Below are 22,553 nucleotides of genomic sequence, written 5' to 3'. Positions count from 1 at the left end.
GCCACAGCACCCGGCCCGGTTCGGGGCCCTCCAGAATAAAAAGGCCAACTTTGGAGACGAAGCACTGACTCGGGTTTTTATTGCTGGGAGCTAGTGTCTGTCGCCGATTCGGCCGGGCGTGGGCCTGTCCGTTCAGCAGCTATGACAGGGGCTCAGGGAGGCAGCGGGGCTGGAGAAGGAGCTCCCCAGTCCTCAGGACCCATCCAAGGTGCTGGCTGTCCTCCTGCTGGAAGGGAGCCGGGGCCCCAGGGATACCCCCACCTGCTCCCACAGAGCCTGCTGGGTGGAGAGAGGGAGGCCACTCTCCAGAGGGAAAGGGCATTCGAGGACCTGACCAAAGACAAACAGCCTCTGGGGAGCTCACCAGCTCGGAAACTCTCCGTGACTCATGCCATCTCGATGACTCGCCACGGCTTCCCAGGGCCGAGCTCCAGGGCCGAGCAGGCCACGGTCACCTCCCGCCCAGGCCCTTTCTTGACTGTGATGGAGCGGGAGGCAGGATCTGAATGTGGGGGGGCTGACTGTGCCCACCCCCCTTGCTGGGCCTGCATGGTGGGCCATCTCCATGGTTTTCTTTCTTTACTTCTGTATTTCGTCCACACCCAGGGCTGCTCCTGCCTCTGTGCTCAAGGATCGTTCCTGGGGGTCCTGGTGGGGAGGGAGGATGATGTGGTTCTGGGGATGCAAAGCCTGTGCTCAGGCCCTGGCTCTCCCCTGAGCTCTGGAGTTGTTCGGGTTGTTTGCTTGATTTTGGGAGGGAAGTGTGATTCTGACTTCCTCCTATCCACTAAGAATCCAGAGATGATGGGGGCCGGAGTGATAGTACAGCGGGTAGGGCATTTGCTTTGCATGTGACTGACTCACCCCTCAGCATCCCTTATGGTCCCCCCAGCACCACCAGGAGTAACCCCTGAACATTGCTGGGTGTGACCCAAAAAGAAAAAAAATCCAGAGATGTTCCTGTCGAAAGGGTCTCTTGTGGCCACATGACCTCCCTCCGAGCATCAAGCAGAGGAGGAACTGATTGCCTGGGTCTGCAAACACAGTGGGGGTCAGTGCCCCCTCCCCATTTCAGTTCCCTTGATGCCCCTCTGGTGGCCTGAGTCAATAGTTGGGGAGGGGGGGTGGAAGAGGCTGCAGATTGTGCAGAATTTGCATCTAACAGTCCCTCATTCCCTTTAAGCATTTGCCTCTGCTTTGTCTGACGCACTCAGGAACCAAAGGGCAGCGTTGGCAGGTCAGTGAGTGCCTCAAGGCCTCTGCCTGGGCAGGGTAACCCGTGGGCCTTTGAATCCACGTGGTGGAGGGGGCTTCCTTCCCCCTTGGCTGGAAGGGGAAGCCTCTGCTGAGGTTCTCCCAGGGCAGATAAGGATCTGGGTTAGAAGACAGCAGACGCGGGCATGCAGGGAGCATCCCCTCTGGGGCATCTGGGTGACTGTTGAAGAGCCTCAAAACCCAACACGTGGGGCCGGTTTTGGGGGGGAGGGGACACATGTGCCTGACCCGTTTGATTCTCAGCACACGTGGTACCCCCGAGTACTGTCCAGTGCAGCTCTATAGGCTGCCAGGGTACCCGAGGCAGCGGGTAGGGCATTTGCTTTGCATGTGACTGACTCACCCCTCAGCATCCCTTATGGTCCCCCCAGCACCCCAACCTACCCATTTTAGAAACAGGAGAACATGATAGAGAATGGGGAGGCTGGTGTGGGACCTTCCTGGGGTTGGCCGTGAATCCACAGGATGAGAGAGTTGCTGGTTTCGAACCTCAGGACCCTAGGGCCCGGCTTCCTGCCTCAGCCCACCTACTCCAGCCCTTGCATGTACACTGGACCACCTCCTGCCCTGCCCTGCACCCCGTCACCCTAAGAATAAAGAGGAAGCTCCTGACCGGCTTGCGGGGCCGGGGTCCTCTCCTCTGGGGCGGCACCCACCATCTGTGCTGGAGGTGGGACTCAGCCCTCTCCCGTGCTCTTACAAACCCCCCTCCAGCTCTTCACCAACACCCAAAGGTTGGTTGCTTTCCTCTGAGATGCGGGCCTGATGCACGGTTCCCAGGGACAAACTCATCTGATTTGGGTTCTGCTGGGCCTGAATGTCAAGGGTACGCAAGGGAAGATAGGGCGCTTGCACCTATGTGTGGAAATGTGTGCTGTCAGCTAAGATGCCTGCCCCTCACTGCCCCAACAGCGGACCACGTCCTCTGCCCTCTTCCTCTTTCCTCATGGGAGGGAGAACCACAGCAGCTGACAGACACTCTGTCAGGGGGAGCTGGCATGGAGGCCACAGCTGGGAGTGCTCAGTGATCAGGTGGTGCCAGGGACTTTGCACATGTAAGGCATGTGCTCGCCACTTGGACCACATCCTTGGGCCAAAAGAATTCTTTTAATTTTTTTTTTGGGGGGGGGTGAAGTAAAATAGTCTTTATGGGAAGAAATTTACTTAGAGAAGTGTGAGATGGAAGCTTAGAATACATACTCAAGAAAGAACACATTTATAGACAAAGCCCAAATAATGATTTTTAACAAGCGGGTCATCCTCAGCTTGGCCGCCATATCTGGCTGGGTAGAGGTGCCGAACGTTGACTGTCAGATGGTTACGGTGCCCAGTCGTTGAACAGATGTGGGAGAGAAAGGCAGAGCTGGGTGCGGGTATCATGGCCACCCCATCAGCCTCCTCATCCAGGGTGACCCCAGTGAACACTGGGCATTTCCTCTGCCCCAGGGCCTTCCCTTGGTGAGGGACTTTCCAGAACTGAGCAGAACTTGGTCCTGGCACTCCTAGAGCTTTAGGGTTCTGTTAGGGATCACGGGCTGAAACAACTATAAGGCAAAGGGTCCAGCCAGAATAACGGGGAGCCACTGACAAGGCCCACCCAGGCCCTGAAGACTCCAGCAGCTAATCAGACCCAACCAGGGAGGGGCTGTAACGATAGTACAGTGGGGAGGGCATTTGCCCTGCACGTGGCCAACTTGAGTTCCATCCCCAGCACCCCATATCATCTCCTGAGCACCGCCAAGACTGACTGCTGAGTGCAGAGCCAGGAGCCACCCCTGAACATCCCAGGGTGTGACCCAACACCCCCACCCGCACTCCCAAACCCCACAAACAGACCCAAGCAGGGAAAAGACCCAGTGGTGGCCAATGTCAGTGGCCAGACTGGAGGAGTGCAGGTGGCGTGATGGTCTGGGGAATCTTCTAGAACTAGAAGCAAACTACTTCTCTCCATGTGGATTATTTTAAGGGAGGAGTGAGGCTAGGGGCCGAGTGAGGTCTGAGGCTTTCTGGCCAATACCACTACCCCATCCTTGCTCAGGAACAAGCCCTGGTGGGGCCTTTGGGGTGTCCCCTTTTTTTTTGCTTTTTGGGTCACACCCGGTAATGCTCAGGGGTTACTCCTGGCTCATGCACTCAGGAATTACTCCTGGTGATGCCCGAGGGACTATATGGGATGCTGGGAATAAAACCTGGGTCAGCTGCGTGCAAGGCCAACGCTTTACCTGCTGTACTATCACTCCAGCCCCGAGTGTCCCATTTTTGTGGGCTCTATTACCCTGGAGATCATCTGGGAGGGTCTAAGGAGCTCTGCCTCTGTTCCAGAAGCACTTGGTGGCAACTGCCCTGGCCCCTCCTGACTTTCCAGGGTTGGGGCACAAGCAAGGGACACCCCATCCCATCCCAGTCAGAGCAGCTGCATTTCTAGGATGTGGTACCCCACGTAGGGCAGTGCGGAGTTGGAGGTCAGCTGATAGCTGTAGCTGGTCTCTGGGTTCAGGCCTGAGGCCACAACCCCTCGGATGGGGATCCTCTGGCCCCCTCATATCACTCAAGGCCCTGGAGGGCTCCCTCCAGATCCTGTGCTTGGAATGAGCTTGTATGACCTTGAATACTCCTGTGCACCCCTTACTTAGGCCCTTTCCCTAAGTAACATGAAAATGTTGAAGATCAGTGGTCCCCAAACTTTCTGAAACACCCAAGTGAAAGTGGATATGATGCCCAACAACAGACACACACACACACACACATGCACGCATGCACGCACGCACGCACGCACGCATGAGCGCACACATGCATGCATGCACTATGTTAGGGGGAGGATGGGAGGGACCCAGACTTGCATGCTGGGCACTCCTCACCCATTGACACAGGGTGGCCAGTGCTGCTGACCATGCTTTATTGTTTCGAGGCCATACCTGGTGATGATGCTCAGGGCTGACTCCTGGCTCTGCACTAAGGAATCACTCCTGGTGGGCTCAGGATTCTCCCTAGGGTGCCACGGATTAAACCCAGGTCGGCCGTGTGCAAGGCAAGCACTCTACCCCCTGTGCTATGGCTCTGGCCCAACAAACACACCTTGAAGGGCACGAGGTAAAAGGAGCTGAGGGATCTGCAGCCCAGGCTCCACTCCTTCCTGGAGTCCCCCGTCCCAGCCCCCAGATATCTCCTGACAGCCATAGGCACAGACTTGGCTTCTTGCGGTGACACGGAACCCATCCTCCTCATGAGGCTGCTGCCAGTCTCAGTGGAGACCCCAGGGCCAAGCCACCACCGGGGGCAGCTGGAGGCCCTGGAACAGCCCGGCCTGGAGCTGGGGTGGGGGTTGGGGGTGGGGGCCATCTATCAGGGGATGGGGCTTGGCTCCCCTTTCTGTGCTGTGTCCTGTCCCTCCTGGAAATGGTACAGCCCAGCCCTCAGTCCCCCAGACTGTCCCTGCCCTGCCACATGCTGACCTCAGTCCTCTGAGACTTTCCCTGGTTCTAGCTTCCTTTGTTCATGCTGGGGGGTGGGGGGGGGCCTTGGGGGGGGGCAGGGTTCTTCCTAGAAGTTCTGCCTCTTCCTCCCTCCCTCCCTCGACCCCACTTCCTTCTGCCCCACTGCAGAATGCCCGAACTCCTTCCTCTCTCTGTCTCCTGTTGCTTGAACAGGACACCCCCAAATTCCTGCACCAGCCAGTCATGCACTCTGGACCCTGGGGAGAACGATGGTGGTGGTGGTGGTGGTGATGGGGTGCTGCTGACTCTTCCTGGGGGCCCTGTGTGTGACCGAATGGACAGTGGGGTCAGGGACAGTGCTGCATCTGCTGTCCCCCACCAGGAGCCCCCAGGCCTGGCTTGTCCCTGGACCTGACTCTCCTCCTCTGCTGGGTGAAGCCCCAGACTTGGGGAGTGGGGTGCGGTGGGGTGGGGAGACGAAGACACCATCCTTCTGGTCTGTGCCAGCGCATTTGGATCCCTCCTCACACTTGGAATACACCGGGTGGGGAAAGAACCGCTTTATTCACGGGTCACAAGCCACCAGCATCTGCCCCTGGCAGGTCTTTGGGTATAAGTTTCAGGTTGTCCTTCCCTCCGGTCTCTCTTTCTGCCCTGGCCGTTTCCGGAGGTGTGGCTTCTGCAGCGGTTCCGAGGGTAGGACCAGTGTCCTTGGAGTCCGGGCCCAGCTTGGGGAGGGTGGGCAGCAGGCACAGGGCCAGGGAGTGGCCGGCCCCACAGCCCACGCGGAGTCCTGGCCATCGCCGCAGAGCCTGCACAGGCTTCGGGGCCTCAACGTTGGCCTCGGTGCCGTCCCCACACATGCCATGCTCGTTCCAGCCCCAGGAGTAGCACGTCCCACCTAGGGAGAGAGGGGACACTGCTGTGAAGGCGGGTCTGGGTGCTGGAAGACAGCAGGGATCAGACTCCACGGCTGCCCTCCATGGGGCTGCTGCACTCCCACTGCCAGTCCGCCCCTCCCCCAACCCGACATACCCCAACACACTCCCATACCCCAAATCCGAGACCTGCTGCCTACATGCACTCATAATCTAAGACCTGCCAACACACACACACACACACACACAATTCAAGACCTGTCAACATAGACTCATCAACCAACGTACACACACACACACATCCCATAATCCAAGACCTGTCAACTCAGACTCATAATCCATCATACACACATACACACACATACCCATAATCTAAAACCTGTCAATAGACAGACCCATAATTCAACACATGCACATCTATAATTCAAAACTGTCAATGCAAAGATTCATAATCCAACATACACACATATACCACCCCATAATACAAGACCTGCTAATACACAGACCCATAATCCAACACACAGACACACACAAATACACCCCCATAATACAAGACCTGTCAACACAGACTCATAATCCAACACACACACACAAATACACCCCCATAATACAAGAATTTTCAATACACAGACTCATAATCCAACACACACACAACCCCCCATAATCCAAGAATTTTCAATACACAGACTCATAATCCAACACACACACCCCACCATAATCCAAGACCTTTCAATAAAGATACCCATAATCCAACATACAAACACCCATAATTCAAAACCTGTCAACACAGAGACTCATAATCCAACATACACACATACACACAGCCCCCATAATACAAGACCTATCAATACACAGACCCATAACACAACACACACACATACACACACACACAAAATCCAAGACCTGTCAATACAGAGACTCATAATCCAACATACCCCCCCACACACACACACACAATAATAGTCCTCCACAGCATCACAAAGCCTGCCAGGGGTCCCCTTGGCCAGTGCCATCACGCCAATCCCAATACCAGCCCCTCATTTGGGCCATGCCCATAGCCAGCTGACTGGTATAATCTATTAGATCCTCAGACAGCAGCAGGTGACCTGCAGGACCTGCACATTTATGCCTGCTTCAGACCGTGCAGTGAGGCCAGGAAGGTGGCTCAGCAGGAGAGTGCCTGACTTGTCTGTGTGAGACCTTGGGTTGGATACCCCGCACCACAATGACAAACACAACCCAGACAAAAACCTTTCCCCATGCTTTACTGTTTGGAGGCAGCTGTCCCCTGGCTGCGAGCCCTGAGCCATCTGCCTTGTGAAAGGCCTCCCTCTCCATTACAGAACTCCCCCCCTCAACCCCCCACCCAGCATGTTCACTTCCTTCAGGTCCAGAAAGGGATCTTCCTCTCTTAAATTCTCTTTCCTGGGCTCCACACCATCTCATCTCTTAGATTCATTTCAGAGTGCCTCAGAGGCCAGATTCCCCGACTGCTCAATCCAGCTTTGGGTATTCTCACGCCCCGATACCTTCCCTTCTCAAGGACCTTGCATCCAGTGGTGGACACATGGTATGGGCACGGCTATGTGGGCATGATCCCCTCCTCCTTAGCTAGCAACTGGCTGGAGGAATGGAAAGGGCATGTTTTGGTTCACTCCTGTGGGCTGGAGCAATAGCACAGCGGGTAGGGCATTTGCCTTGCACGCAGCTGACATGGGTTCGATTTCTCCATCCCTCTCGGAGAGCCCGGCAAGCTACCAAGAGTATCCCATCTGCACAGCAGAGCCTGGCAAGCTCTCCATGACGTATTCAATATGCCAAAAACAGTAACCAGTCTCACAATGGAGACGATATTGGAGCCTGCTTGAGCAAATCGATGAACAACGGAAGGACAGTGCTACAGTGCTAACAGGGTGTCCAGGACATAGCTGGTACTTAGTACTGGCTTGCTGACCACACAGAGGGTGGAAAGGCTGCACCATCATCGAGCCCTGCCCCGAGTTTCTGGCCAATTCCCACTCAGGCCCTCCCCTCACATCCAACCCCATTTGTCTGTCCATGGGGGTATGTTCTTTCTTTTCTGGATGTAAAAGTTACACATCCTTGTGGCCAAAACGGAAAACATGGGAACCAGGCATGAGTGTAGAGAAAAGCCGACTCCCAGAACATCACCCACTACAACAAAGACTGTGTTCTCTTTGCGATGCTGGGGATCCAACCCCAGGCTCATGCATGTGTGGTTCGTGCTCGGCTGCTAAGCCCCAGTCTGCAGAGTGTGAGTTTTTTTGCTTTTTGGGTCACACCCAGCGATGCACAGGGGTTACTCCTGGCTTTGCACTCAGGTATTACTATTGGTGTTGCCCAGGGGACCATATGGGAAGCTGGGAATCAAACCCGGGTCAGCCGCGTGCAAGACAAACGCCCTACCCACTGTACTATCACTGCTTCAAACCGTTGAATGTTTTGGATAGCTCTTTCGGACTTTATGAAATTTCCTTGTATCTACGGAAATTTTGTCCTGCTTTTACCCCTTAACACTGGAACACAGACATTTCTCCATGGACTTACAAATGATTAAAAAAGTAAATTAAAAAGGATTTGTTTGAAATAGCTCCACATGCAAAAAAAAAAAAAAAGTAACAACAGAAATTCACACACCCCTTTCCAAATTAGGACATTAGCAAACACTTTGCCATACTGATTTCAAACCTCCCTTAAAAAAAAAAAAACACAAAGATACAGTTGAAACCCCCACTTTCTACCGGTTTCTCCCCCCAGTCTCTCCTCTGGGAAACAGCCACTATTTGGAAACTGCAGTACATTATTTGCATGCTAGTTTTATATTTTTCTACCGACATGTGTCCTTGAATACTACGTAATGTTTTAGTTTGTTTTAGAGACTCACATAAACAGTGTCAATCAAATATGTTTCATTTTTGTGACTTGCTCTCTATACTCAGCATTGTTTTTGAAATTTATCTGAGATGACAGTTCCAGATGTAGTTCATTTATTTTCATTCTGACTGTGCATAGCACCAATTATAAATATAATTATGTACCGATCCTGCTTTACTTGTCTGTTTTCCTTCTGATGGAGAGTCTTCTAGACTGCTCTTTTATTATGCAACAAAAGACTTAGCATACAGTCATACTGTGGGACAGTAAAACCAACAGTGTTGCTGTAATACACAGCACAGCAGGGAACACCCTTGACTTTGTTTCCGGGTGCAGGGCTGATTTCCAAAGGCATGGAAGTGAGATGCTGTGTTCCATTTTATTGGATGTAGCCAAAGCGTTCTCCAGTGGCTGAGGTCATCAGTGATCCCCCTCAACAATGGACATGAATTTATTTCCTTCTATTTTTGCCTTTAAACTATTTGCTCTTCTGATAAAATGCATTCAGGTAATTTGTATTTGCCTACCAGTGTTTTGGTGGAGCTTGGGGCCTAGCTGCCTCCATAAACACACATCCCCAGGCTGTTCTCTGGTTACTTGCCTCTTATTGATCTGCAAGTTTTCTTTATGGATCCTTTTGTTTTTGTAATTCTTTGTAACAGGCATTCTTTGGTGTGTTTCTTAACTTTGTTTATGGTATCTTTTGTTACACAGATTTATTTCAAATCACTGCTTAATTGTTTATTATGGAGATTAAACAATTTGCTTAACCTGTGTCCTATTATCAGATACTAGGTTGCATCTGATTTTTCATTATTTTGTATAACATTCCGATGAACATCTTTATGCATGAGTCTCTTCTCTTCTCTCTCTCTCTCTCTCTCTCTCTCTCTCTCTCTCTCTCTCTCCAGTTATTTTCCTAAATTAGATTCTGAGGATGGGAATTTCTGGTCAAGGGTAGACCTGGTGAGGCTCCCGTGAGCCGCTGCCTTGGACATCACCTCCACCGGCTCTTATTCACTCCAGCACTGTGGATAGCACAGCGGGTAGGGCGTTTGCCTTGCACGCAGCCAACATGGCCGACCCGAGTTCGATTCATCCGCCCCTCTCGGAGAGCCCGACAAGCTATCGAGAGTATCTTGCCCGCACGGCAGAGCCTGGCAAGCTCCCCGTGACGTATTCGATATGCCAGACACAGTAACAACAATGGAGACGTTACTGGGCCCGCTCGAGCAAATCGATGATCAACGGGAGGGCCTTTACCTTTACCATGTTTAAAATATTAACTAATTTTAAATACAAAAAAAAATCGCTGTTTTAATTTCCACATTTCTAATTATCCTTGAAATGGAAGATTCTTTTGTTTCTCAGACACTTTTCTGTTTTATGGAAGAGCGAAAGGGCGAGGGTTCAAGAGTCCGATGGCAGAGGTTCAAATCCCAGTTCCAAGTCACTCAACCTGGCCAGGGCTGGAATGACAGCACAGCGGGTAGTGCACTTGCTTTGCACATAACTGACCCCGATTCGGATTCGGTTCCCAACATCTCCTATGGTCTTCCAAGTGATGCCTGAGTGCAGAGCCAGGAGTAAGCCCTGAGCACAGTCAAGTGTGGCCCCAAAGAAACAAACAACAAACAAACAAATCCAAGTTACTAGACCCTGGGATAGAGAGCTAGGACAACAGGTAAGGCCCTTTCCTTACAAAGCAACTGCCCCTGGCACTATACAGAGGCTCTGAACAGAGAGCCAGGAGGAGCCCCTGAGCACCAGAGGGTGTGTCCCCACCAACACAAAGGAGGTACCAAGTTACTCAGTCTCAGGTGTATAGCTCCCTCAGCTGTTAGCTCAGGTAAGAGTTCCTTTATTAGAAAGTCAGCATCAAGAGGAATGAGAGGAGTAAGCATGTATAAAATCCTTACTACAGAAATTGACACACCGCTCACATAAAAGCAGTGGCTACTGAGATTCTTGATGAAGAGCCTTTTAGTTTTAAAGATTTGTATTTTGGGCTGGCTGCGTGCAAGGCAAATGCCCTACCCGCTGTGCTAGGGCTGGAGTGATAGCACAGCGGGTAGGGCGTTTGCCTTGCACGTGGCCAACATGGCCGACCCGAGTTCGATTCCTCCGCCCCTCTCGGAGAGCCCGGCAAGCTACCGAGAGTATTCGATATGCCAGACACAGTAACAACAAAGTCTCCAATGGAGACGTTACTGGGCCCGCTCGAGCAAATCGATGATCAACGGGAGGGCCTTTACTTATTTTGGGCTGGAGTGACAGGACGGTGGGTAGGCACTTGCCTTGCATGTGGCTGACCCGGGTTAAACCCCCAGCACACCAGATGGTTCCCTCAGCACTGCCAGGAGATATCCCTGTGTGCAGAGCCAGGAGTAAGCCCTGAGCACTCCTGGGTGTATGGCCCCCAAGTAAAAAGAAAACAAAAATTTAAAGGTTTGTATTTTTAAGCTTATTCTTTCTATGCCTTGGCTGACACAGATCTCCTTTTCTCAGTATGAGTTAAAATTTTGCTTTGAGTTAAAATTATAAGCCATAAATATAAAAGTTTATGGTTCTGCAGGACAAACTGTGTTGATCTTTGTGCATTTCTTCCCTCATTTGTAAGCATTAAAAAAAAAAATCTATTCTCATCCAGAGAATGGAGTTTTTCAATGACCTGTTTTTTGTTTTTTTTTAAACATTTCCCTCCTGATCCACTGAAAATCTGTGTACCACAGTGTTCATGTCCAGCGGGGAGCTGGGGTTCCCTTCCTTCCCCTGCACCCTGGGAGGGAGGCGCTTATTGGCCAAGAGCTGGGGTCTGGGGAGCAACAGATGCCTTCCTGTCGGGAGATTCCGCCAGGCTGATGGGGGGGCAGCAGGAAGGGAGCGGAGGGAACGGCGTGGTACCTCCGGACTCCCTCGGCACCTGCCATGGGCTTGCTGCCGGGTCCTGGTGAGTGGCACCAGCTGACCGTTAGCCGGACCGGGGGTAGGAGGAGGCAGAGCTGGCTGACCAACAGGATGCGGGAGGACAGCAGCTGGCAAAGTTCCTCCCCTCCCGCCGAAGGTAACATGCTCTGGGCTGGGGGCAGCCAGTGGCCTGGGGCCCAGTCAGCCAGGCCTAGTGGGCTGAGAAGGCTGGCAGAGGCCCAGAGCTACCTGATTCTGTCCTTCCAAAGAAGCTGGAAGTCCACCTTAGGCGCTTGTGGTGACGTCTTAAAAACAGACCACCCTGGGGCCCGAGAGCCAGTGTAGTGAGCAGGGCGCTGGCCTTGCATGCCGCTGCGGGGACAGGCCGCCTCAGCCGCCTCCCCTGCTGTTTTCCTTCTGTGCATCGTTCCATCATGGGTGTCCAGGCTCACTCGCTGGGCGGGGACAGCAGCGCTCCCAGGGCAGGCCTGCTTGGCTGCTGTCTTGGTATCGGCCCTTGGTCTAGCCCCGTGGGAAGGGAAGGAATGAGCGGTCTAGGTCTGGGTCTCCCGTGATGGGGACAAAAGAGAAGAGAATCCTCAGGCTCAAATGTCCTGAGAAGGTCGGTTTCTGAGCCTTACCCCCCGGGAAAACTTTGGAATGAACCAGAACTAGGCTCCCTCCCGGGCCCCTGCTAGGACAGGCGGCCTGTGGCTGGGGGCTCTGAGCCCTGGCAGACAAGGGCACCCTGACAGTGGGCAGAACGGTGAGGTCAGCAACGAGGCCATCACAGCCTCACCTGACCCATGTGTGGGGTGGGTGGGGTGGTTGGCCGGGGGGCTGTGAAGGGGAGCAGCCTCCAGGGCATGGACCGCGTCCTTCAGCTCAGGGCTCAGACAAGAGTGGCATTAGGTGGTGGGGGGAAGTGGGGGGGAGGGCACCATCCAAGGCACTGGACTGAGGGGCAAGGGAGTGTCCTCCAGGGTGGGAGAACCTCTCTTTACGCCCACAGCTCACCAGGCAGCTCAGTTCTCTGGAGCACCTCGCTCCCTCCATGGAAGAGGAAGTCGAGGCCCAGAATGAGAGGTGTGCGGGGGTGGGGGTGGGGGGATTGTCTCAAATCAAAGCCCCCACCGCCCACCCTCATGCACGCATGCGCCACCATCCCTCTCTCTCCATCCCCCCCACACTCCCGCACGCGTCCCTGTCCCCGTGGGCAGCGGGCCTCGTGAGGGAGGTATTGGCATCAACACGTGAGGGAGAGAGCAGAGTCACAGTGGTTTGGAAAGAGCCCAGCAGGGCTGGGGCGGGCGGGGGAGGGGATGGGGAGGGGAGGGTGGGAGGGTAGGTGGTGATGTGGAGGGCAGTGGCCCCCTTCCCGGAGAGCAGGAGGTGCTGAGGCTGTGTGTCCTCGTCACCCGCTGGCTGCACCGGGGGGACTATTCTTAGACCGAGCGAGGGAGGATGGATTTAGAACTTACGAGGTGGAAACGTGTTGGCCTGTTTTATAAACAACTGAAATCCTCCCCCCATTCTCCCCCCCCCCCCCCACCCCAGACTGTCTTTCTGGGTTCTGCGTTCTCGGGCTGGGCTTTCTGCGCTTTTCCTCGGCAGCCCTGGGAGAGGCAGTAGAGAAGGCAGCTGGTGGGCGCGGGGAGCTGGGGGTGGGGGAGGCCAGGGTTGCCTCTGAGTGTCTCCGAGTATGGGCACGGAGGGGCTGAGGCCGTCCGCTCACCCCTGCGGAAGGGAAGGGAGCAGCTCTGGGGAAAAAATGCCCGGCCTGGACGGTTGGAGAAGCTGACTGGGAGTTTGCTGGCGACCGCCCGCTCTGCTGCACTGCAAGGCACAGGGACACTGAATGTGCAGGTGGGGGGTGGGGGAACCCCCTTAGGAGTTCAGCCTGTCACTGTCCACGGCAGCTTGGGGGTGGGAGGGTGAGCTGCCCTCCCTCTGCACAGGTCCTCATGCCAGGGCCCTTCCTCAGCAGGCTGGGGCTGCTCGCCACCCCTCCAGAAGTGCTGTCGTGCCCATGGGCTGGCTGAGGGCAGTAGAGGCTGAAGCCCAGGCAGCCTGAGCTGACCCCTGCTGGACCTCTGGACCTATTGTCTGGACATCTTTCTTTTTTTTTTCTTCTTGCTTTTTTGGGGGGGGGTTGGGGGGTACACCTGCTGTGCTCAGGAGTAATAATTCATGGTTCTGTGTCAGGGATCACAGAGCTGGTGGGCTCAGGAGACCATATGGAGTGTGGGAAGCAAAATCCAAGTCAGCCCTATGCAAGGCAACTGCCTCACCCATGGGACCATCTCTCCAAGCCCTGAGTCCAGGCGTCTTCTGTGTGAATAAGGATCCTCTTTCCCTAGGCCTGGCCTGTGTGCTATGAGATCGGATGGGGAATGTCCAGCTCCACGCGGCAAATCTCAACTTAGTCATGAAAACAGTGAGAGGGATGTGTGTGTGTGTGTGTGTGTGTGTGTGTGTGTGTGTATTTGTGTGTGCGCATGCACACATGCAAGAGGGGCTGGGGGAAGCTGCATTTCTGGGCCCAGGAGTGGTCGGCTTGCAGGGAACCTTCAGTGTATAGGAGAAGAGGCCAGAAGTTGGACTGATAGTGTGATAGTGGGAACGGGAGCAAGAAGGAATGTTCCAGACCCCAGATCACGAAGCATCCACAATAAGGAGCAGGGTCGGGTAGGAGTGCTCACTAGCAATTGTGCATCAGATGTGAGACACACCTTCCCCAAGGGTTTACAGCCACTTCAGCTATCCCTGCCATCTGTGCTGTCTGGGGTTCCGTGGATGCAGCTCAATCCATTGGGGCAAGGTGACGGGGCATATTCAGTGTCAAGTACTGCATGAGGAGGCACAAAATGGTGTCCCCAAGAAAGGACATGGAAATTCTTCAATGGGATCAAATGCCCCTGGATAAAGTGTTGGACTTAAAAATTATTATTATTATTATTATTTTTGCTTTTTGGGTCAACCCGGCAATGCACAGGGGTTACTCCTGGCTCTGCACTCAGGAGTTACTCCTGGCGGTGCTCAGGGGCCCATATGGGATGCTGGGAATTGAACCCAGGTTGGCCGCGTGCGAGGCAAATGCCCTACCCGCTGTGCTATCTCTCCAGCCCCTAAAAATTATTTTTGACTTAAAAAAATGTACAAATGCCCGAAGTCAATAGAAATGAAGAGCAGGAGACCTGGTCTGGAGTAGGAAGCTTGCAGATGTTGGGGGTGGGGAGAGGAGAGGTCAGGGAAAGGACCACTAGGACAGTGCCAGAGGGAAATGGTCACTGAACAGGACTGGATGCTGAAAGGAGGTAAAGTGACATGCATGATACTCTCTCAGTTAACAAGATGGTAAACCACAGTACCTAAAAGAATAAAACAAGAGAAAAGGCAAAGGCAAAAGTGCTTGCCATAGAGGCAGGCTGAGGCCAGGAGGGAAACTGAGGACATTGGTGGAAGGGAGTAGACACTGGTATAGGGATTGGTGTTGGAACATAGCACGCCTGAAATTCAATCATGAATAAATTTGTAGTTTATAGAGATTCAATAAAGTATAATTTTAAGAAGTATAAAAATATGGAGAATAAAGGACTGGATTTAATCTTTGGATTAATTTACATGTCATTTTTCCTTTTAAAAAGAATACCCCCTCATTATCCTCACCTTTTGGAGCAGTACCAGGGATAGAACCCAGGGCCTCAAACATGTTACCATGCACTCTGCCTCTGAGGTACAATCCCAGGTGTGTGCAGAGGCAGACCCCCAAGCCACCCCGCCCCCTGGTACTGGACCATGCAGGCTGGATTTTATAATGCCAGGATCTGGTGCTGGGTTCGAGGGGTGTTTGGGGCCAACAGTACCAGCCTCTAAGTATACCCAGTTGTGCTTGGTGACTTACAGAGTTATACCTGGCAGTGCTTGGCAGTGTGGCCTGGGGGTGCCATTCAGGGCTGGTATTGACACAGAGGTCCTGTACATGCAAGATGTGTCCCCCTGGCCCTTGAGCGCTCTCTCTCTCTCTCTCTCTCTCTCTCTCTCTCTCTCTCTCTCTCTCTCTTTGCGCAGCCCCCAGAAACATTATTTTCCAAAACAGCTACAGGTACATAACAAAACTGAGTGGGAAGTTCCTACCCTACACGGCCCCCTCACTGTCGACACCCCACACTTAGGGGAGCATTTGTGACACCCAGTGGGATCCACATGGATGCAGCATCCTCACCCAACGCCCACGGTTTGTCTACCTTAGTGGTCACCCTTGGTGTTGTGCACCCTATGGGTTGGGACAAAAGTACAGGGAAGACCGTACCCTGTACAAAGCCTGGTGCCTGCAGACCTCTGCCCTCAGAAGCCTCTGTGTGCACTCCCTGTGTTCAGGGACAGTCTCACCAGCTGGTCTCAGGAACAAGCACCGGTTTGAAGGGTCTGTGTGCGCCCTTCTCCAGGCTCATCGTGGTTTTGGAGGGTGGGGTACAGTAGCACAAGGCTGCACTGCCCCAGGGGAGCCAGCCAATTCAGTGGGAAGGACCAACAAGCGCTCGCAGACACACACACACACACACACACACACACACACACACACACACACACACACACACTCTCAGTAGTGTGAGGCAAATGATAAAAATCACAAAGAAAACACGAAACAGAAGGAAAGGATTAGAAGGACAGGTGGCCTGGAAGTCAGGTGGCCCCTGAGCTGCCACCAGAAAGATAAGGCGGCAGCTACACAAGCATCGCAGGCCGAGGAAAGACTAGAGACAGGGCGGTGGAAAGAATCAACGGAGCCCGTGGGGCCTGGGCAGGGAAGAGGCGGGCAGGCCTCAGGCATGCAGGAGTTAATTCAAAACACTTGAGAAGCCATGATGGGAGGGCTTTAAGCAGGGGGTGATAAAAGGTGACTTCTCTTTGAACAGGCTATTCTGGGAGGGTGGGGGGGGGAAGGCAGGGTAAGTGGAGGTGCTGAATGGGGTGTGGCTACTCTGACATGGCAGAAAGCAGGGCAGAGCCAGCTGGGAGGGGCTCGGAGGGTCTGGCCACAGCTGGATGGACAATGTGCTTTGCAGATAGGGTGTGCGGGTCCTCAGAGGGATGGCACAGACCAGTGCTTCTCAACATTCCCTCAACTGTGGCCCCCTTCAGATATTCTGGAGGCCACGGTGGGGAAATAACAGAAGGTCCCTACAGGTCACAGCTGAGAAATGCTGGTAGAGAGTGAACGAATGAAAGGGGATGAGGAGGGATTTCCTCCAGATAGAGGGGACCCTGGGAGAGCAAGGGAGCGCAGGGAGGGAGGTTTCTGCACACCATGAGGGGATGGATGACTCCATCCCAACAGTGCTCCTTCCCTCGGAGGAGGGATCAGTTGGGGACCTGAGTAAGACCAGCGTGTCCGTAAGAGTGACCAAGGTAGGAGCCACTGGGCAGGCAAATGAGGAGGCCACGGTGGGCTGAGAGTTCCAGGGGCCTCACTGGCTTCCTCTCTCATGCCCACCTCGGCCTGCCCTGCTTGGCTCCTCTCCCTGCTGCAGCTACAGCCCATGTCCTGTCCTTCCTCCAGCTGGCTGGGCTGTGGCCAGCCTTTGTGCCACCTCTACCCCCTGCCCGTGGCACAGCTGTTCCAGGTACCCTCCCTCCAGCCCTCCCTCTGGGTCTCAGTTCCAATCACTGTCACTTGCTAGAGCATCTTGCAGATGACCTCCTTGAAGCCAGCCCCTCTTCCTATCCCCTCCCCCAAGTCCATTTTCTACCCCAGCCTTCAATATCCTTTTATCTGCGTATTGACGGCGACTTTCTCTGGCTTCCCACGGGAAGGCATGACCTGCCATGAGGGGAGCATTTCACTCTGTTCAACTGCTGTGCCCCTGGTCCTGGAGAATAGCTCTGCGTGTGGAAGAGGTGCTTGGTGAGGATTTGTGTGGGATGGATGGACCCTGTGTCCTGATCAGGATGGGTTCTGTCAGTCCCCTGAGGGACAGTCCAGAGGGAGACTGGGGCAGGCGCTGCTTTGGGGGGGAGGGGGGCCCGTGGAGGGGAACGTCACTATAGGCACCCTCAGCTGTGCGTGCCAGATGTCACCAAAGACCTGTAAAGATCAGAGAAACCCCACCTCCTGGACAAGCGCCACCTAGACCCACATTCTTTTTTTTTTTTTTTTTTTTTTTGCTTTTTGGGTTACACCTGGCGATGCACAGGGGTTACTCCTGGCTCTGCACTCAGGAATTACTCCTGGCGGTGCTCGGGGGACCATATGGAATGCTGGGATTCAAACCCAGGTTGGCCATGTGAAAGGCAAACGCCCTACCCGCTGTGCTATTGCTCCAGCCCCAAGACACACACTCTTGACCTGCTCAGGAATGTCAGAAAACATTTCACAGCTGGTCACATCCTACTCATGCCCCCAACAAGGCAATCACGTAGCCCTTGCATGATGGGGGTAAATTCTTCCACAAATTATTTCGGGTCCTTGGAACACAAGAACCTGCTCTTCTCCACTTTTGGGGACAAGCAGCCCCAGCCGCCTGCAGGTCAACCCTGCCCTGTCCGAGACAAGGAGGCGGACTGGGGGGTCCAGCTCAGTGTCCAGAGGAAACCGGGAAACAAAGGTTGCTGCTCAGTAGCCATGGCACCAGACAGGCAGGCTCACATTTGATCTTGCCTCCAGTAAGTCAACTATTATGGACGCCCGAGCTTAATTTTCTCCTCCCTCCTCCTTTTTTGGAGGGGGTGAAGGAGAGTCACACCCACTGGTCATGGGGTTGGTAGCAGGGGCGATACCCCTGGCAATGCATAGGGACCGTGTGGTACTGGGAATCGGTCCTGCAGCCCCCAGGTTACTTGCAAAGCATGTGGAGCATCAGTTTCCTCATCTACAGGGAAGGATCACCATTTCTCCAGGACTGCTTTGTTATTATTATTTTCATTAGACATGATTTACTTCTTTAACCAAAGAATTTATTTCATAATCAAAAAAGACAATGAAATAAAGGCTCTGGGCTTTACTGATCTTTTATAATGGGTCCCAGTGTTCAGGTGACAACAGAATATACAGCCTGTACTCTGCATCAAAACACTTGATTTATATAGAAATCTATATCTGGGAATGGGGAATTGTAGTTGCCTTCTAAAGAGTAGACGTGGATGAAAGTAGTAAGGAGCCATTTATCCCAGGCTTGGAAAACAGTGAATTCTGTCAGGTTAGTGCTGTTTAGAAAGTGATATACAGACCAATGCTAGTCTACACACTATACTGACCAGCAATTAAATACGTATAGAAACTGAGGAACATATTTTTCATTTAAAGATTTTTTTTTACTTGAATCACAATGATATACCCAGTCAAAGTTGTTCATGATTGGGTTTCAGTCATATAATGTTCCATCACCTGTCCCTTCACCACTGTACATTTCTACTACCAATGTCCCCAGTTCCCCCCTTCCCCCAGCCTGCTTTATGGCAGGCACTTTTCCTCTCTCCCTCTCCCTCTCCCCCCTCCCTCCCTCCTTCCTGCCCTCCCTCCCCCCTGAAAGGTTATCAGACATATCCCTTTACTTACTTTAAACACCCAGTTTCTGATGGACCACTTTTCAAAACCCATAGGTAAAGTGCTCCTATACTAAAAATCAACACCAAAAATCTATTTTAGTATTGACTAGAGTCAAAACTAAAAATCACTCAGCCAGTCCCCATGTCCTGTCCTTGCTGCTAGGACCACCCAGTGGCCCAGATCCATTCCTAGCCTTTCCAGGCCTGGTCTGTCCTGCCTCCAACTGCTAATATACTAGGGAGAATCCCCAATATGGGGGTCACATGACATCCCCCAAGACCCCCCGGCATGGAACAAGTAGTAATATTTCACAAAGTTCCAGCTGAGAGTTCACCTCAGTGCTTGGTGTATTCCAACAGACACAATCTCCCCAGCATTGCTATGGAAACCGATCTGTTATTCTCTGCTGTGTCATTTGTTTTCTGGCTTAGCTGCAATAGTAGTGCGGTAGATGAGGGATTAAACTCTTCATGGGAGTTTATAAGCCCACGGGCGCTGCAGGATCCAGGGCAAGTCTCTGAGACTGTGGCCTAAGGATGAGTCGGCGTGGTCACAGCCTACATCCTAGGGAGCACCACAGACCAACAGTCAGAACCACCCTCGGGGGCACCCTTGCACTCCAGAGTCTGAGAACCACAGATATGGACAAGCCAGATCACCTGCCATCACCCAGGGACAAGGAAGGTGATAGGGGACAGGACTCTGGTTAAAACAGGGGGTGAGGGCTCTGAGAACTGTCACAGGCTCCCTCTACGGTGTGCCCCCCTACCCCACGCCCCTGCCCACCCCTGGCTGTTCTGCATTTCCTGTCTGCCCAGACTGCTACTTGAAAACCACAAAGCCAGCAGCTTTCTAGCACCCTCCCCAGTCAGTTGTTCCTTCTGCCTCAGGGATTATTAGGTGCTTTTCACTTTCTTTTTTTTTTTTTAGATTTTTGGGTCACACCCAGTGATACACAGGGGTTACTCCTGGCTCATGCACTCAGGAATCACTCCTGGTGGTGCTCAGGGGACCATATGGGATGCTGGGAATCAAACCTGGGTTGGCCTCGTGCAAGGTAAACGCCCTCTACCCTACCCGCCATGCTATCGCTCCATAGTACTTTCCTCCTTTCACTTTCTTTACTTCCAAGTATTCATTTGTAGCTGCTGGAGGAGATAGCACTGTGGGTAGGGTGCTTGCCTTGCACATGGCTGACCCGGGTTCAATCCCCAGCATTCCAGATAGTCTCCTAAGCACCACCAAAAGTAACCCCCGAGCATCCCCCCACCCCCCCTGCCAACAAAACACAACAAAAACCAAACCAAACCAACCAAGGATTCATCTGGAGTTAGAGGAGCTCCCCTGCTTACTAGATGTGCAATCTTGGGCAAACAACTTCATCTCTCTGGTGCCGCTCATTTACCTCCTCGTTGGCAAAACAGGGAAATGATATTTGTTTTCCCAACCTTGAGCAAATAGTGAAAAAAAAAAAAAGTCAAATGAAAACACTCAGGAAACGATGCTTTGTTATCTAGACAAGACTCTACAAATGCAACAAGTGCAAGTACTCTGGGCAGTGATAAATCTACCCAGAGTCTTTAGGGGGTAAATCAAGTGTTTAGAGGCCTCTCAGAAAACACAAGTCAGGAAGTACCTAAACTTTCAGAAGGGCTGATGGGGCTCTGGGAAACAATCCATTTGAAAATCTCCGTCTAAAAGATAACAACCTGCAGAGAGGGGGGTATTTCTGAGTTCTAAGAGCATCACTCAGTGTCTTATCTTCCACACAGAATATTTTTCTAATACCCAGGCTTTCTTCAATGATCATGTATTACTTTCATAACGATTTTTTTTTTAAAAAAGCACACTATTGGGGGCTGGGGAGATAGTACAGCTCATAGGGCTCTTGCCTTATACAGTACTGATTTGGTTCAATCCTCATTATCCCACACAGCTCACTGTACACTGCCAGGAGTAGTCCCTAGAGTAAAGCCATGCGTCAACTCTGAGCATTGTTGGGTGTGACCCCCAATGCAAGAAAACAATTTAAAAAAAGAAAGAAAGAAAAACACTGTTGAAAATTATGGTCTATATACACAATTGTGTTTTTGTGTTTTTTTTTCCATAAACTCATTTTACCTCCAATGCCTTCAAATTTGTTAATACAAAGATGAGGCCCTCAATGGACAGGCAAGTACCTGACTTTGCTGGGCCGGCAGCAAGGCCCTGGAGTGTGGGACTAGCCCTGCCCGTGACAGCTTGGCCTGATCACTTTGTCAGAGCGTCTGAGCTTCCACAGCACCTAGAGTCGCTCCAGACCCAACGCGAAGTGGGAAGTTCAGGGAGGAGAGCAGTGGTTGGCTTCAGGGCCATGCCCTCCGAATGTGATCAAATGGAAAACACTTTGGTTTCAAGCTCAGGGCTTCTTGCTTCACTGAGTTGACCTCCCGAGAGGAACTAGGGCCCCAGAGAGGCTTCAAAGGATGGAGGGATTGCCAAACTGGAGTCAAGGGAGGGGCCTGGCCCCCTCCTCCTGCTCCTCGTGCAGTGTGAGGCCTTCTGGACCCTCCATTCCCAGGGGGCACAGTTCCCCACAGGCCCGGTTGAGGTGAGGGTGGTAGACGTGTGCATGGGAGCCTTTAGCCTGTCGGAAAGGCTGTGCATGAGTCCCCACTAACAGAGGTCAGAGGAATCCACTCTCCCGGCCCTTCATGTCCCCACAGCTCAGGGAACTGTGAGATTGGCACCACAGGGATGAGGCTTTCCCCTTCAATCTGTGGATGGAGTCAGACTGGGTCAGGCTGCACCAGTTCTTGGGAGGACAGAGTATCGGAGCTGAGAATGCAAGCAGGAACGTCATGGCCAGACCGTGCTCCCCTCCAAAGCCTTGGGCCTTCATTGGGCAAGCAGTCATTATTCCAGAACATTCTAAGAAAGTACAGTGAGGGAGGGCCCCATGCCAAGAAGGAGAAGGAGCATAGGTGAACAAGGTGATGTGCTTCCTTTGCGTGTGGAGGGCAGAGATGGAAGCCAGGCCTCCTGCAGGTTAGGCTCATGATCTTCACCAAGGAGCCGAGTCCCTGGCAATAGCTTGTTCCCCCACCCCCTTTTTCTTTTTCAACTGCCAAACTTTAAAACAATGTAGTTAAGTTGAATATTCAAATATCAATTCCCACTCCCCCCCTCCCCAGCACTTGAAAGTTATTTTCTGAAATATAAGCTGGGCTATTTTTACAGCGATTTTATGTGGAACTAGATAACATTCTCTCCCTCAACAATGAATAGTTTGCATTTTTCAGGAATTCCTCATCTCTTCACAGCCAACATATCCTGAACTCTTCCTACCTTCCAGGAACTCTGCTGTTTCTGATCTCATTTCCCACTTACGATCTCTCTAAAACGGGGTTGGAATGTTCCAGGTCCCCTAGTTTACAGCCTTGAGAAGCGGAGATCCAGGTTCACTTGAAACCTAGTGGTAGAGCCAGACTTAAACTAAGATGTATCTGTCCCTGGATTCTAAGTTCCTCACCCCCGGGGCTACGGTCTCAGTGCAGCTAGTGACCTTGCGCTATCATCCTCCTCTCTGGATCCTGGATTCTCCAATAAAATGTGGGGGTTCAATACTCCTACTGG

General features: G+C 52.6%; 1 protein-coding gene across 4 annotated transcripts in view; it reads right to left on the bottom strand.

The window, feature by feature from the left end:
• Positions 1–5,281: 5,281 nt before the first annotated feature.
• The window catches only part of SERGEF (secretion regulating guanine nucleotide exchange factor), a 271,548-nt gene continuing 254,276 nt past the window's right edge, over positions 5,282–22,553 (bottom strand). For all 4 annotated transcript variants that reach the window (XM_056133071.1, XM_056133072.1, XM_056133073.1 and 1 more), the window contains one exon: positions 5,282–5,610. In XM_056133071.1, the coding sequence (XP_055989046.1) occupies positions 5,282–5,610 (329 nt within the window). The remainder of the gene's footprint in view (positions 5,611–22,553) is intronic.

Source organism: Sorex fumeus, unplaced genomic scaffold (assembly GCF_029834395.1).
Source record: "Sorex fumeus unplaced genomic scaffold, SorFum_2.1 ptg000007l, whole genome shotgun sequence".
Lineage (NCBI taxonomy): Eukaryota > Metazoa > Chordata > Mammalia > Eulipotyphla > Soricidae > Sorex > Sorex fumeus.
The sequence above is the reverse complement of the archived record's forward strand: the minus strand, read 5'-3'. Positions and strand labels throughout refer to the sequence as shown.